The 16,389-nt window shown below is 40.1% G+C and overlaps 1 protein-coding gene across 4 annotated transcripts in view; it reads left to right on the plus strand.

Annotated features, from left to right (window-relative positions):
- Positions 1–16,389, plus strand: part of MLLT10 (MLLT10 histone lysine methyltransferase DOT1L cofactor) — a 149,182-nt gene that overhangs the window by 69,110 nt on the left and 63,683 nt on the right. For all 4 annotated transcript variants that reach the window (XM_089533341.1, XM_089533339.1, XM_089533340.1 and 1 more), the window contains 2 exons: positions 6,927–7,022; positions 14,151–14,406. In XM_089533341.1, the coding sequence (XP_089389467.1) occupies positions 6,927–7,022; positions 14,151–14,406 (352 nt within the window). The remainder of the gene's footprint in view (positions 1–6,926; positions 7,023–14,150; positions 14,407–16,389) is intronic.

The following is a 16,389-nucleotide window of genomic DNA, read 5'->3' on the forward strand; positions in this document are numbered from 1 at the left end:
ATAAGAATGGGGACTTTAATCGTCTTTAATTTACAAATAAGGAAAGTAATGCACTGTCCTCCCTCCATTTTCGTGGGAGATCCGTTCTCCATTTTAATCCCCTCCATTCGCCTCCCATGAATAGTCAAAGGACACACATCCCAAGTCCGCAAGAATGGAGGAAGGACTGTATTAATTTGTAAAGAAACAATGAATATTATTACATTTGCTTTTGCAAATGTTGGACTGTCTCATTTCTGTTTAAATTTCTTAACTATCTTCTCCTTTTCATTCTTTCAAGTTTTCACAGAAGTCTGGCTGGGTCTTTTGTTGGTTCAGACATTGCTCACAGGTTCTGCTTCATGATATTCTGAAATTGACAGGATCTGAGGAGGCTGCAGTTTATGGTTCTTCAGCTTTGCTCTTCATTTGTACAGTCATATAATGTATTGGGCTGAGTTTTCTTGTAGTAGCATTTATTCTTGAGCACTGAGTTGATATTTGATCTGTTTTTTGAGTATAATTTTACATTGGCTGATCAGGACAAATCTGTAAATATTGAAGGGTTCCTTCTATCATGCTTTTATCATGTTCAAGGATGTATGTGCTCAGAACATGTAACACAGAACAATGGTTTGGTTCTATGGAGATCAGCATTCTGTGTGCTTTTGCTGCTCGCTTTGTGCAATCCACTTCAATTAGGACTGTAGCCATGGTTTGTCAGTTTAGATAGAAGAGCAAACTATGCTTTGATCAAACCAGGAGGTAACTAATTGAAGCAGACTGCCTGAGCGCATGGCCTGTTCTTTTAGTGCTAAACTGTAGTTTGACATGGCTTGTAAACCAGCTCATTATGCCTAACTTTTACACATGTTCTTTCATTCCTTTATTTTGCCTTGAGTTTTTTAAAAATCTGTTTCCTTTTAATTGTCACTTTTAGAAGGCAGTCTGAATCACATTTTATTTTAATAACTAAGATGAGTAAGTGGCAAATTTGTGTGTGTGTATGTGCTTTCAGTTTGCCTGAAGACATGATGACTCCATGATTTTCATACAGTTTTCTTATGCAAGGAATACTCAGAGATAGTTTTACCAGTTCCTTCCTCTGAAATACAGACTACAGCAACTCATATTTGTTGGCAATCTCCCATCCAAGTACTAACCAGGGCTGACCCTGCTTCTAAGATCAGACAGGATCTGCTGGTGCCTTTAGGGTATTCAGATGCTTGTTCCTAACAATACCCTTGTTTCCTAACTTTACACTGCAGTAATAACTCATCTTCTAATATTTTGCTTTTTTGTGTTTGTGCCTTCAAGTCATTTCTGCATATTATGGAGTTTACTTGGCTAGATTTGCTCAGAGGGGGCTTGTTTTTGCCTTTGCATCCTCTGAGACTGAGAGAGTGTGTCTTGTCCAAGGTCACCCACTGGGTGCCCATGAGTGAGCTATCAGCCAAATACAAGCACTACTAGAAAAATTGCTTTTAAATAAACTTAATGATGCATGTAGACCTCAATAATTTTTTTTTGCTAGACTTACAAATATGCTTTATTTTGCTGTTATATTCTTTTTCTCAGACTAAGTAGCTGTTATCTTGGGTTTCTGTTTTTATATCTTAACATTTACTATTTTCTTCTTGCATTCTTACTTATTGCATCATCATCATAAAAGCTGCTCGGCAACCATTTAATACTTTGCTTCTCACATTCAGTTGCCTGTTCCATTTTCTTGTTTTACATGTACTGTGATCTCAGAAGAAAGAAAGGCCTTTTAGTATTGCTAATTCTTAATATACTTTTTAGGATCTTCAATACTTAGTGTACCATTTATTTTTGTTACTAGTTTTTCTGATTATATTAAACTACTTCCATTTCCTAAACTGGTCTAAAGACTGAAATGTATCAAAATGTTTCATCCAATCACTGTTTCAGCAATCAAAGAACTCTTCTACATGTATGTAGATGTTTTGCATTCTACACATATGAACTTTCATAGTGTTTATTTTCTGTACTAGCAGGAAATTGCTCTAAAGATTATCTTTGTCATTCTGATCAGTTTCTGCAACTTTTCTCTTTCCTTTAATACTTGGTGGTTAAAGCAAAGATGCTGGATGCCACAAAGGAACTTTCTCCCCACCCTGCTCTTGCAGCCCTGCACACTGCCCCAAAATTGGCTTTGTGGGTTTCTCAGACCTCCAGGGCTGATTTTGGAGTAGCACAAGGAGATGCAGTTGTGAGGGGATCATCCCTCCCAATTCTGCTTGAGTCTACGTTACTGATAGTGGAAGTCCACCTCTGGATCCTACCCTGGGTAACTGTTATCTTCTTGAATACAATAAGGTGTTAGAATCATAGAATCGTAGAGTTGGAAGAGACCACAAGGGCCATCCAGTCCAACCCCCTGCCATGCAGGAAATCTCAATCAAAGTATCCCCGACAGATGGCCATCCAGCCTCTGCTTAAAGACCTCCAAGGAAGGAGACTCCAACTACACTCCGAGGGAGTTGATTCCACAGTTGAACGTCAGGAAGATCCTCCTAATGTTGAGGTGGAATCTCTTTTCCTGTAGCTTGCATCCATCGTTCCAGGTCCTGTTCTCTGGAGCAACAGAAAACAAGCTTGCTCCTTCCTCAATATGACATCCCTTCAAATATTTAAACAGGGCTATCGTATCACCTCTTAACCTTATCTTCTCCAGGCTAAACATTCCCAGTTTCCTAAGTCGTTCCTCATAGGACATGCTTTCCAGGCCCTTCACCATTTTAGTCGCCCTCCTTTGGACACGTTCCAGTTTCTCAACATCCTTTCTGAATTGTGGTGCCCAGAACTGGACACAATATTCCAGGTGGGGCCTGACCAAAGTAGAATCATAGAATCATAGAGTTGCAAGAGACCACAAGGGCCATCCAGTCCAACCCCCCTGCCATGCAGGAAATCACAATCAAAGCATCCCTGACAGATGGCCATCCAGCCTCTGCTTAAAGACCTCAGAGGAAGGAGACTCCACTACACTCTGAGGGAGTGTGCTTCACTGTTGAACAGCCCTTACTGTCAGGAAGTTCCTGCTAATGTTGAGGTGGAATCTCTTTTCCTGCAGTTTGCATCCATTGCTCCGGGTCCTAGTCTCTGGAGCAGCAGAAAACAAGCTTGCTCCCCCCTCAATATGACATCCTTTCAAATATTTAAACAGGGCTATCATATCACCTCTTAACCTTCTCTTCTCCAGGCTAAACATCCCCAGCTCCCTAAGTCGTTCCTTGTAGGGCATGGTTTCCAGACCTTTCACCATTTTAGTTACTCTCCTTTGGACATGCTCCAGTTTCTCAATGTCCTTTTGGAATTGTGGTGCCCAGAACTGGACACAATATTCCAGGTGGGACCTGACCAGAGCAGAATATAGTGGCACTATGACTTCCCTTGATCTAGACACTATACTTCTATTGATGCAGCCTAAAATCGCATTGTGTTATTAAGGAAGAGCTTTTCTGTAGTATTACATAAAATATAGAATTTAAATAGTATCATGGTACCATCCTGTGTATGTATACGCAGTTCTATTGAATTCCATTGAAATAAGTTCCATTGAATTCAACAAGACCTATTGCAAGGTAAGTGTGTATTGGATTATAATACTGAGTGTCAACCATTTTATAAAAATAATATTGATTCAAATTGGATGCTGATGAACAGATTCTTTTTAAGGACACTAGTGAGTCTGAATCTGTGTTCTAACCATTCAGCTATAGATGGTTAAGATTAAGGAAGGAACATATGACCTTGTTTAATTTCTTAATTGTGGCTGAGTTTTTAAAAAATGGTTTTACTTTATCATAGGAAAAAAGAGAATATAGACTTAAACATTTAATTTTAACATTTAATTTAATTTAAATTTAATTTTAAACATTTTATTTTAGAATGGTAACTAAAATTGCAGTACTGTGCACAGTTATCTAGAGTAAGCCCACTGAGCAGAATGAGACTTCTTCAAAGTATACATGCAAAGGAAATGGGAGTGAAATGTTATTCTTGACTGACTAGCAGATCACTTTCTGCAGTAACAACAAAAACATCTTGTTGTCAATCATTACTTATATAAGAATTATATCATTATAATGAGCATTTAGAGATCTCTCTGTCTTTAGAATGTGCATGTGTATACTGATAGCTGGAACCCTAGGAGCTTCAAGATGATTCGATTAGAGTATCAGGCTGTAATAAGTATTTTTGGGAGGCTCTTTGCTCTCTCTCTCTCTCTCTCTCTCTCTCTCTCTCTCTCTCTCTCTCTCTCTGTGTGTGTGTGTGTGTGTGTGTGTGTGTGTTGTGTGCCTTCAAATAGTTTCCAAATTATGGCAACCCTAAGTCAAACCTGTTGCGGTTTTCATGGCAAGATTTGTTCAGAGGTGGTTTGCCATTGCCTTCCTCTAAGGTTGAGAGTGTGTGACTTGCCCAAAGTCACCTAGGGGGTTTCATGGGAATTGAACCCTATAGGGATAAACATTTAATTTTAACAATTTAATTTTAATTTAATTTTAAACATTTAATTTTAGAATGGTTTTATTTATTTTATTTTAGAATGGTTAACTAAAATTAAGCCGAGAATTGAACCCTAGTTTCCAGAGTAGTAGTCCAACACTTAAACCACTTCACCACTCTGGCACCTGTTCTACTTCATGATTAGAAAGTGTGAATTTTTTCTTTCTAGCTTATTTGCCAATTATATTTTGACAGCTTGTTACATTGAATTCCATTATAGTGGCAGTGGCTGTGGCTGTTCATGTTTCTTTTCTCTTCTTTCTGAATTAAAGAAGAGTATACCTCAGTTAACAAAGTTGATTTGTTGCTTGGCTTTACATCTTTAAGAGAAACTTTGGCACCAAAAGTAGAAATAACATGGAAAGAATAGGGACAGATTTTTTACACCACAAAAAAGAAGAGCAGCTCAACATGTTTCAGCAAACAACTTTTACTCTTCTAGAGACTGCTTGAAAGAGTCTTCCAAAATGCATCTCATGATTATTTTATTTCTTTCAACAGCTGTCACTTTACTTTTTATTTTCATTTTAGTGGTTAAACTTACTGATCCATGCTATTTCAACAAGACAGGGTAACTTGTTAGGCAAGCTCCTTTACCCTTTTCTTTCAGTTTAGCTCTTAAAACATGTTCAGTTTTGCTCTTAAAACATATTCTGGTGGAGGCAACAATATAGTGGCTTAAATTTTAATAACGATCCTGAAGTTTTATTGTAAATGTATGTTGTTATATGCTTAATAAAGGTTGACTGACTGACTGACAAGGTCATTGTCAGGAAAAAAACCCACGTTCAGTAAGTGATTCTGTAGGCAGCTAGTTCCCTTGCCTACTGTATGTAAGCACATACAACTACAATAGAATCACCTAGGTCTCAAACAGACAGGGCAAATGGAGCAGACAGATCACTGCAGGATTGCAACAGCCATGTGTCCTGCCTTGATCTGGGCTGCTGCTGCAGTCCTAAGCTGGCTGCCGAAAAGGAGCAGTTTTTATCGGCTCCTTTTTGGCCTGACTTCTGGGTTAGGGCGGGTTTGGGGCATACATACGTCGTTTAAAGGCCGCGCCCCCAATGCAACCTGATGGTGGACCTTTTGGCCCATCTGTTTCAGGCCCTAGAGAAGAATCTCATTCTTTCTCAGGTCAAGCTTTACTGCACTGTTTACCGAAGACACACTGCTACATCCCAGCACTTGAAAGCATTTCTTTCTTCAGTCCCTTTTCACTTTCCTCCAAATGCCATTGCTGCAAGCCCCCCAAACAAAACAAAACACCTTCAAGCTGGAAAGAAGACAATAAACGGTGTGTGGCTGGGCTAGGATCCCATAAAAAGACTTTGTAAAAAGGAGCTTGTTTGTCAGCGTTGTTAACTGAGGAATGCTGTATTAAAGTAAATAGGAATTCTTCTGATAATATACATTTTGTAACATAGGGAATCAGTCACACACCCAAATGTGAAATTTATCATTCTTCTATGTGATCTCTGTGTATTACACAAATGGGTTATCCTGTGCCTGTACAGTTCATCTTGAGAACCTTCTAGAACTGTTACATAAGTGTCTTGGCAGTGGCCACCCACTCTCCAAGCGTCCTACCAGCTCGGTTCCTGCCTAGACTTCAGTTCCTTTTTGTCTACAGCAGCAGCACTAAATATTAAACATAACACTAAATATTATGTTGTAATCATCCCCTTCCCTTTCTTCCTCTTACCACAAAGAGATCAGAAGTTTCTTCTTCAAATTTTGTTTAACATTTTGTCCAAACCCATATTAATGGTTGAGCTTAATAATTATTTATGATATAATTTGAATGTGGGGTTGTTTTAGGACACTGTAGTCAGAACCACCCATGCTTTGTTGAGGTTTGAACATTATGACAACTTGGAGCTACCATTTGGAGACAAAGCATTATTTTTTCACCTCTTGCAGAACTTTGGAAAAGACTAAGTAATTATACAGATTCTTCTCTCATCTTCCCACTTTCCTTATACTGTTAGAGACATCTAAGTAGGGGGAAGAAGTATTACAGGCTTGTGCTGTTTTTCATATTCTTTGAATCCCTGCAGATGGTACAAGACTCTGTTCTTCTCTCATGTGCACTGAATGTGCCAAGGGAATAAAAGAGGCACTAGTAGCAACTATTGTACAGATAACTGATGTGAAAATATGTCAAACCAATACACAAATAAATAAACAAACATATAGATACTTTTATAAAATGTTATACAAAACTGCATTTAACATTACATCTGGTGGGAATTGCATTAAATATAATGCCCATTGTTTCCTATATATCTGAAAATCATCTAGCACTGTAACTTCAATTCATGTTACATTTTAAAATGGCAAAAATCATTTTTCATAATCCTAATGATGGTAAATCTAATGTTTCATTTTATTTTGCTTTCCTGGTTTTTTAGAAATATAAAGAAAAGGACAAACATAAACAAAAACATAAGAAGCAATCAGATTCATCGCCGTGTTTAGTTCCATCTCTCACTGTAACTACAGAGAAAGTAAGTAAATTTTTCCAACATCTTTTGTTTTACTTATGTTTCTATTCTTGATTTATGTTTACAGAGTGGGATTTTCTGTTGTTTCCAAACTATTTACTCCATTTTTACTATGTCTAGTTTCCCTTGGATCAGTCTTTTTATATTCCCTAGTCCTTATTTTATGTGTGATGCTGCTTTGGATAGCATTTGCTTTTTTGATCATGTTTATTACTTGCCTTGTCATTTTTCCCTGCCCTTAGCTATTCTTGCAAATGTGTTTTCCTTTAGTTTCTGCCTATCTCTCTGTTAGTGCTCTTATCCTGCCAGTGTATCACTTGGGATTTCTCATCATAGATTTTTCTAGGTGAGGGTGTTACACAAGGAGACCATCTACACATCCCTGTGCACAGTGCTAACAAGTGTTAGCTATGATGTCACTGCTGTTCCTTTAGCGACAATCACCCCTACTGCTGCTGCTCAGTAGTTGTTTTCCGATGTCCTCCTCCCTCCATCCATTATTATTGAATTGGTTGTTTCCCTACCTGTTTCCTTCTTCCTCCCTCCTTTTCCCTCCCCCCCCATGTCCTTCTTTCTTTTAGTTTCTCATCTGCCCTCATCGGCTGCCTAGTGGTCTCCATTGGGGGAGGGGTCTGGTGTCCCCCATCCTCCCTCCCTGCTGCCCTTCCACCCAATCTTGGTGGTGGCGGCAGTGCCCTCTTGCCTAATATCCTTATTGACCGTCCAGTGCTTGCCTTCCCTCCTTTTGACCTCCGTTATGTCTTTGCATCTTATAGCAATAAAAATGTTAAACAATACAGTTTTAATGGTGTGTGTGTGTGTGTAAATAAAATTCAAACATTAAAACACAGTTAGACTAACCAAGGATATTTAAATATAGTTTTTAATGAGAAAATGTGTCAATTTTTCTCACCTTTGGTTCCTAGTAGTATATTTTATCTTATTTAGCAATGATGAATATAAATTAAGAGATTGCATACAAGTAGCCATGTTTTATTCCTGTACATATTACCCAAAGAACAGGTGGGGGGACTGGAGGCTCCCCACCAACTGTCAGCGTTATTTCAAATGTTGGGGAAATTAGCTTTTTCAAGAGTCTTAGGTAACCTTTGGGCTCAGTGTACCAGTTCATACCAATATTAACAGAGTGGGGACTCCAGGTCTTGGATGAATTAAGAAAGTTTTATTTAGAAGAATGCAGGGTGCAATCATACACACACAAGATACAGAGCATACAGAGCTAACTGAAGTGGAAACATGGAAATGGGATAGTGGAGTTTATATGAGTTTGCAGTGGGGTTATATTTACCTGTCTGAGGAGAAGACCATGGAAGGCTGGAGTGGCTCAGAGTGGTAGGTCTGAGGGCAACACAGAACTATATCTCTGCGGACTCTGGTTCAGATTCCATCTCCTCCATGTCAAGAGGTTGTCTGCTACTCTGCTACCACACCCTCTTACTCACCTGCTCAGTATCAAGGTAGATCTACCTCAATCTTGTCAGTCTGTCCAACAAAAGTTGTTGCCTGACCTACTACATTTTTCTCCATTACTGACTTTATTAGCCATTGGCTCAGACACCTCATCTTCTGGCATTCCTGTCTGTAGGTTGCCCTCTTATCATCTTGTCAAAAACAAATCTTCATCACCTACTAATGATATTAGGACGTTCTTGAAACAAATGCTCTGAATGGCAAATTCACTTGAGTTGGAAGTCAAACATCAAGAGGTAAAGCCGATGGGTTTCTGTTTACAAATGGATTCAGATAAAGATCCTCACTCTGCCATCCATTCCTTTCCTGCCATCTCTTCTCAAGATCTCAGAGCATTCTTGGGTGACCCCATTGACAATATCGTCAACCTCTAGAAAGATTGGCAACCTTTTTAGGGTTGTGGATTCGGAATCGGAGTGGCTCCTGGAACATGTGGAGCCAAACTTGGTGGTGATTGAGGCATCTCAGACTAGATCCCTTCATTCCACTCCCTGACAAAGAGAATTTCAAATTATATTTAATGGTGAAGAAATTCTACTCATCATCATCCTAAGGTCTATGTATTGCAAATTACAAAGCCTGCATAGGAGCTTATCAGTAGAACCTGTGGGTTTGATAAGCTTTCAGATGAGGAGAAATGCCTAGCCAATGCCCTGCAAGCCAAAGCTTATTCATTAGCAGGACAACAAGTTAATTTGGCATGCTATGTTCGCGTCATTTCTTTTACCAAGGCAGCTCTATCCATCTTGAGCTCAGGTTAAACATGTACTTTAATTACTCCTGTCTTTTTTGGATTCAGGCCTGTCCTTGTCCTTGTTGAAGTGTTACCTTGCAGACATCACTTCCTGTTTTCTGCTTGTTGTTTCCCTTTCTGCTTCCAGTATCCAGTGGTGGAAATATTTTGGAAGAGGTACATAAATCAGCACCCTCAAGTGTTGGGTCCAACTTCTGCTTGGGGCCAAGAGCTTGTACTGTCCCAGTTACCCAAGAAGCCCTTTGAACCAATGGCACCCTGTAATCCTAGACTACTTGTCACCATCACCTCTACTAGGAGGGCAGGTTAATTATGTGCACTGTGTGTTGATCAACCTTTCTGTGTTTTCATTGAGATAAGGTTGTCCTCTATTTCGATATTTTCTTTCTTTCAAAGATCGTGTCTTTGTTTCACCTGAATCAGGACATTGTTTTGCTATCATTCATGAAAAACCCTACATCAGGTTTTGAATGAATTTTGCATTCATTTGATATTTGTAATGCTCTTGCCTTCTTTGTGGTCCAGAATTTGAGAAAGAGTACATGACGGTTTGTTTGGCACTTGGATTTGAAGCTAGGTCAACCTGCTTATTGAAGTGGGTGGTTTCAGTAATTCTGCCTTGCCTATGAACTGGCTAAAAATAATAATCAGAGTGGTAGCTGTTTCTTCTGCCTTCCTGAGTGGTATATTACTGGGCAATGTATGCAGGGCTGTGGTCACAACTGTTGACCTTCATAACACACTACTGTCTGGGTGCTCGTTCCAGAACTTATGCAACCTTTGCCTTGCCTTCCGGCGCATCACTGCGCATATAGCTCAGGTCGCCCTCAGCCATATGGCATCTACAACATATGTCATGCCGTGGGCCCACCTCTGGATGCGTCCCTTCCAGTCATGACTCCTCTCAGTCTTCAACCCTGCCTTCGATGACCCACGGAGGTGGATCACCGTCCCAAGGCCTGTCGCCCACTCTCTCCGCTGGTGGCTCAACCCACACAATGTCTTGGTGGGCGTTCCCTTTGTGCCACCACAACCACAGACCTCACTGACCACCAATGCCTCAAACATGGGCTGGGGAGCCCATTTCGACAACCTTTCTGTCCACGGGAGATGGTCTCCCAAAGAACGCCAATTCCACATCAACACTCTTGAGATGTTGGTGGTACAGAAAGCACTGAAGGCCTTCAAGCCCACTCTGCGGAACCATGCCGTCTTCCTCCTCATGGACAACATGACTGTGATGTATTACATCAACAAGCAAGGCGGTACCAGGTCGACTACTCTTCTCAGCCTCACCCTTCAAATTTGGAACTGGTGCATCCGAAAATGGATCACCTTGCAAGCCATACACCTCCCTGGAGAGGAGAACGAGCTTGCAGACAAGCTGAGCAGGATTCCAGACTCTTGTCACAAGTGGCAACTGAATCTTCAGGTTGTCCTCTGCCTCTTCTCTCTGTGGGGAATGCCGGACATCGACCTTTTTGCCTCTCATCTCAACACTCATTGCGACCACTTCTGTTCCAGGATCCCTTCACCTTGGTTCTGAGGGGATGCCTTCGTCTTCCAGTGGTCCGGCAAAAAGTTCTACTCCTTCCCCCCATTTCCTCTGATCAACAGAGTGGTAGCAAAGCTACGCACAGACAGATCGGACACGATCCTGATCACCGCATGGTGGCTGAGACAGCTGTGGCTCACCCCCTCCTTCATCTTTCCAACAACTGATTCCGGCCTCTGCCACTCCGTCCCGACCTCCTGATCATTCACGATGGTCGGGTTTGCCACCCCGACATGGACACTCTCTGTCTCGTGGCGTGAAGGATCCAGCCTTGACTCAGCTCTCAGTACTGGTCCGAGAAATCATCCTGGCTTCTCGAAAGCCTTCCACCCAGTGCTCTTATGCCCTTGAGTGAGCTAAATTTTTGACTTTTCTGTCCTCAACGGGGCTCATCTCTTTGCAAGTCAATGTCTTAGTTGTTTTGGACTTCCTCCACCACCTCTCAGCATTTGGACTTTCCATTTCGTCCCTAAAATGCTACCTTGTGGCCATCTGTGCCCGCTACCAATTCTCCGCCTGCCCATCCTTCACTGACCCGCTCCTGAAGAAATTCTTCAAGGGTCTTGCCAACCTGAGACTGCCGGCAGTGATCCCTATCCCTGCTTGGGACCTCCAGCTCATCTTGGCAGCACTTGCTACCTCACCCTTTGAACCTCTGGCTTCCTGTGACCTCAGGCTCCGCACCTGGAAGACAGCCTTCTTGGTAACCATCACCTCAGCATGACAGGACAATGAAATTTGTGCCCTCCATACGGACGCACCGTACCTGAATTTTTTTTAAAGACAAGTCTTGCCGTTTCCCCAGACTTTTCGGCTGCTACTCCAACCCCAAAATGGGGCTTCCAGTCACTCCTCAACGTTTCCCCAAATGGGTGACTTCCACAATCCTCCTCTTTTATGAGATTTTTGAGAAGACTCTGCCTGCTCGAATTTGAGCACACTCCACCAGGGTGGTAGCCTCATCTTCAGCCTTCCTCTCCAGAATTCCCTTGGAGGCCATTTGCAAGGCTGCAGTATGATCACAACCTCTGACCTTTATCAAGCACTACAGACTTGATACCTGACACTGACGTGAAGCAGCCTTTGGCAGAGCTGTTCTCCCTTCTGGAATGCACTAAGGTTAGTTGGAACCTGTCAAATAACTGACACTCACCCTGTTTTTCTGGTTTAATAATTTATTTATTGCCAGGACACCCCTTCCTCCACAGAGGAACAAACTTGCCAGTCTAATCCATTTGTGTGCTTCGCAGAGACCATGAAGGAGGAGGACAGGTTGCTTACCTGTAACTGTAGTTCTTCAAGTGGTCATCTGCGAATCCACACAAATCCCTCCCATCCTTCCCTCTGTTGTGTCCTTCTCTCTTCCTTGTCTGCTCTTACAGCAGACCTTTTGGAACTGAGAAAGGGCAGGAAGACATCCTGCCTATATAGAGGGTGGGCAGAGCTACTGCCAAAAAGTCTTCCCTAGCAATTCCAGTAGGATCCAGAATTCCTGTGCAGGCGCAGAATAACCCATATGTGTGGATTCGCAGATGACCACTCGAAGAACTACAGTTACAGGTAAGCAACCTGTCCTTCTCCCTTTATCCTCTGTATGTGTGGGTGCACACATGTGCATGTGCGCAACCTATAATAATAATGTTAGGACCCATGATTGTGGGATCGTGACTATTGTGAATTGGACAAAGTTATTATTTTGTGCCAGCTGTATGAAATGCTGCTTGGAGCATGAGAGCACAGAAGATCAGAGAAACCAATCAAATAGAATAGTAGTATACTGTAGTAGAATTATAGTATAGTACAATTGGTCAAATAGAACAGCATAGTGGTTGCTTATTTACGAACCTAGTTAAGTAAATGTTTAGTAATAACCACGCATTCTCTTCCAGATTTAACTAAGTAAATTAGAAAGTGTATGTTTGCCATGATTAGCTACTATTTTAGCATAATCATTATTTTTTCAAAACCAGACTCTTTAAGTGACAAAAGTGTTTGTTGAAACTCCATGTACTTCAATCCTACTGCATTAGTAGTTGTGTATCTTATTCCGCAAAGTTGTTCTCTTTAATTCATATATTCTTCTTCTGAGTTTTTGGCATATTAGGAGGGCTGCTACTACTACTACTACTATTGCTGCTGCCATTATCATCATCATCAGCAGCAGCATCCCTTAAAATTACTTACTGGAAACAGATCTCAAAATTTCTCTTTTTAAAAATACTTACAATAACTCAGTTGTTGAAGTATAATCCTGCCAAAATTATGTACTTTAACCCTCCACAGAGGATCAAGCATAGTGACCTCCCCTCTTCTCTCTCTTCTTTCCCTTTTTGTCTCAGGTGCAGGTGCATATATGTATGATTCCCCTTCCTTTCCCCTGTAGTTCCCCTCATTTTCTCAAAAGCCATTTTTAGAGGTCGGGGACTCCCTCTGGAGAGTGTATGATGTGTCTCAGTGGGATACAGCTGAAAGAGAAAATTAGCCATCCGTGTGTGTGTGAGAATGAGAGAGACACCATTTTATGTGTCTTTATAAGCTATTCAGATCCTTACCCATAGATCTACATTTTATCAGGTCATACGTGGAATATTTAGTTGTCTCTGTATCTTCACTACTTAAGCATTATGATGTTTAAGATTATTGTTGAAAATTGCCTTCTGTTTTTTCTCTCTTATATTACCAAACGCCTATTCCAGTTGAGTCATTGTTTTAGATACCACAATGCAGTGCTGTTAAGATATCACACATGTATTGATGGATCTAAGTAAATATTAGTGTAAAATGTGTTTAACTGTATTTTATCATATTTTCTTATTTAAGACAGCGAATGTCTTTTATAAACAGGATGTCTGTTTCGTTTTAATTATTAAGACTATTTTGTGTTTTTTCATATAAGCAGATCTAAGGCAATAAATACTAATCTGGTAAACTAGTTGGTAAAATGTTTCTAAAGTATGGATATTTAACAGCTATAACTAGTCTTTGTAGAAGTCATTGACAAACAGTGTTAGTATTTAGTAAATAGTAAATACTTTGTGTACTTGCTGCAATCTGATGCTTACAAAATTGACAGCTGGTATCTGGTTGAATGTATTAGTTTTTTAAAAAATATTTTCCTGTTAGTACTAAAAAAAGCCTAGACTGTTTAATTATTTTGCATGGCAATTTTAAATTCTTATAAAGATTAGATTAAGATTTGCTTTTTTTACCTAGTTTTGAAACACTATGGCACTTCTTCGTTTCTGAATTGAAATAATGTTCTATCTTTTGGAGTACAGTTAGATTCTTGTGGTCTAACTGCTTCTCTTAACATCCTCTTTCCCAATCCAAGACTTACACAAGCACTACCAACAACTCTGTGACTGGCTCACTGAAGAGGCTTGAAGATACCACAGCTCGTTTTACAAATGCAAATTTCCAGGAAGTCTCTGCACATGCTTCAAGTGGCAAAGATGTTTCAGAGGCCAGAGGTTCAGAGAGCAAAGGCAAGAAGTTGATGGGTCATAATTCAGGTCAGAGGGGAAGAAAGCCTGGTGCTGGAAGGACTTCTGGAGCTACAGTGTCAGCAGCTTGTAATTTTCCACAAGGTATTATTCAAGAATATTATATTACTTACATGCTTGCTAGCAGTTACATTGGTTAAAAGCTTTACATTACAAACAATATACTTACCTGTCATGCCTCCAGATCATCTTTGATGCTCTTGAGACATATATTTAGTTGAGATTATATTAGACTTTCTATGTCTTAGTTTAGGAGGGGAAATAGAGTCCTACAGCTTTAAGAAAGACAAGGATTGTGGGAAATCCCTGGGTCTTATACTGTCTCCCTCTAGCTAGTTTCAGTTGTGTAGTAAGATTTCAGCCAAGTCAGACCTGGAGAGAGTATTTTCCTTTGACAAAGATAAGTCCACAGAAGAAGAAAGATAAATCCACAGAAGAAGAAAGATAAAACCCACCAAGAAGAAAGAGCAAGGTGTTTAAGAAGGACTATTGAGAAAAAGGAGATCAGTTTCATGTTTTGTGTTTATAACCAGTAAAGCTTTTGAAAACTTAAGAAATTTGTGGACAAGTCTTTTGTTCAGGCTGTGTTCCTAGGAGCCAGAGGCCTTACTACACCCAAAGTCCATAGCATCGCTCTTGGGACAAAACATTACCATATTCTGTATTTGAATATTACAAGCTGCATTATATGCTAATTTGAGATAGAATGTTTTGATGTTGTCAGTAAAGAAAGGAAACTGATATTTTTCATAAACTTAAAAATGGTGAATGCATATATTCAGAATAATGTCTAGTGGTAGAGATGTAAAATCTCCAGAAATTTGGCAGCAACCGTTTCCCTCATTTCCCCCCAGAAAAATGGCAATTTTTAGAAAAAAAATGCAACAAATACAGTACAGTGGTACCTCGGGATACGAATTACCCAGCTTACGAAATTTTCAGGATACGAAAAAAATTAATTTAAAAAAACTGTTTCGGGTTAAGAAAGTTTTTTCGGGTTACGAAAAAACTTTTGGTGCTTTTCGGCGCTATTTTACACCAAATCGCGGCTTTTCCCCATTAGCGCCTATGGGGATTCGGCTTGCGAAAGCCTTTCGGGTTACGAAATTGACAGCGGAACGAATTAATTTCGTAACCCGAGGCACCACTGTATTAGCATTCTTTAGATATTGAGACAATATTACATTAGGGACATAAAATGTATTATGTATAATTTGGAATAACATAACATTATTAAATGTACAGTTAATTCTTAAACTAATTACAAATTGAATTTACTTTTTAAATTTTCATTTTTTATTGCTACAAATTCCAGAACTGTAAGAAATGAATTGTTGCATTTGTTTAGTGTATTAAAAGTCGGTAATAATAAACATTTTATTTTGTTTTTAATTTGGGCCAAACAGTTCATATCCTTTCACATAATAGATATAATATATGTAATAATTAGTGGTTGTTACATATTGATACATATTGATATTGATTACTGATTTCAGTTCTTATTGCAACCTTATGTGTTGTATGCTGATTGGCCTGTTCAGGAGTCATGACATCTAAGCAGCCATACTGAGGATGTACTACATTAAATCTTTGCTTTCTTATGTATTGATGTCTCCTCTATTTCTGGGTTTTCTCATGACATAATATGTTGCAGTATCTAAATAGACCAGTTATGATTAGTACTAACAAATACACTACTACTTCCAGATACCTGATTGCAAAGAAGAGACAGAGGACTATATTTCAGTGTTGGATGTAAAGGAAATTCTTCCCATCCACCAGTAGCTCACTTGGGGGCTCAAGAGACCCGCAATCTGGCCTTTCCGCGGCACAAAAAAAGGCCGCAAAATTGGCTCCTTTTTGCACCACGGAAAGGACACCCTACCCATGGCAATGGTGGCAGCTTTTTGCCGCTTCTTCAGCTCAGCGTGCCTACAGGCTGTGCTGAAGATGCAGCGTGATGCTACCTGCCATGCCCCCACTCTGCCCCGATGCTGGCTTTTAGTGCCAGTCTGTTGAGGCTGTTGCTTTACTGATTCTACAGTATCTCTGTTCTCTAATACTGTA

Source organism: Sceloporus occidentalis, unplaced genomic scaffold, assembly GCF_023333645.1.
Source record: "Sceloporus occidentalis isolate IW3139 unplaced genomic scaffold, rSceOcc1.0.p SCAF_7, whole genome shotgun sequence".
Classification (NCBI taxonomy): domain Eukaryota; kingdom Metazoa; phylum Chordata; class Lepidosauria; order Squamata; family Phrynosomatidae; genus Sceloporus; species Sceloporus occidentalis.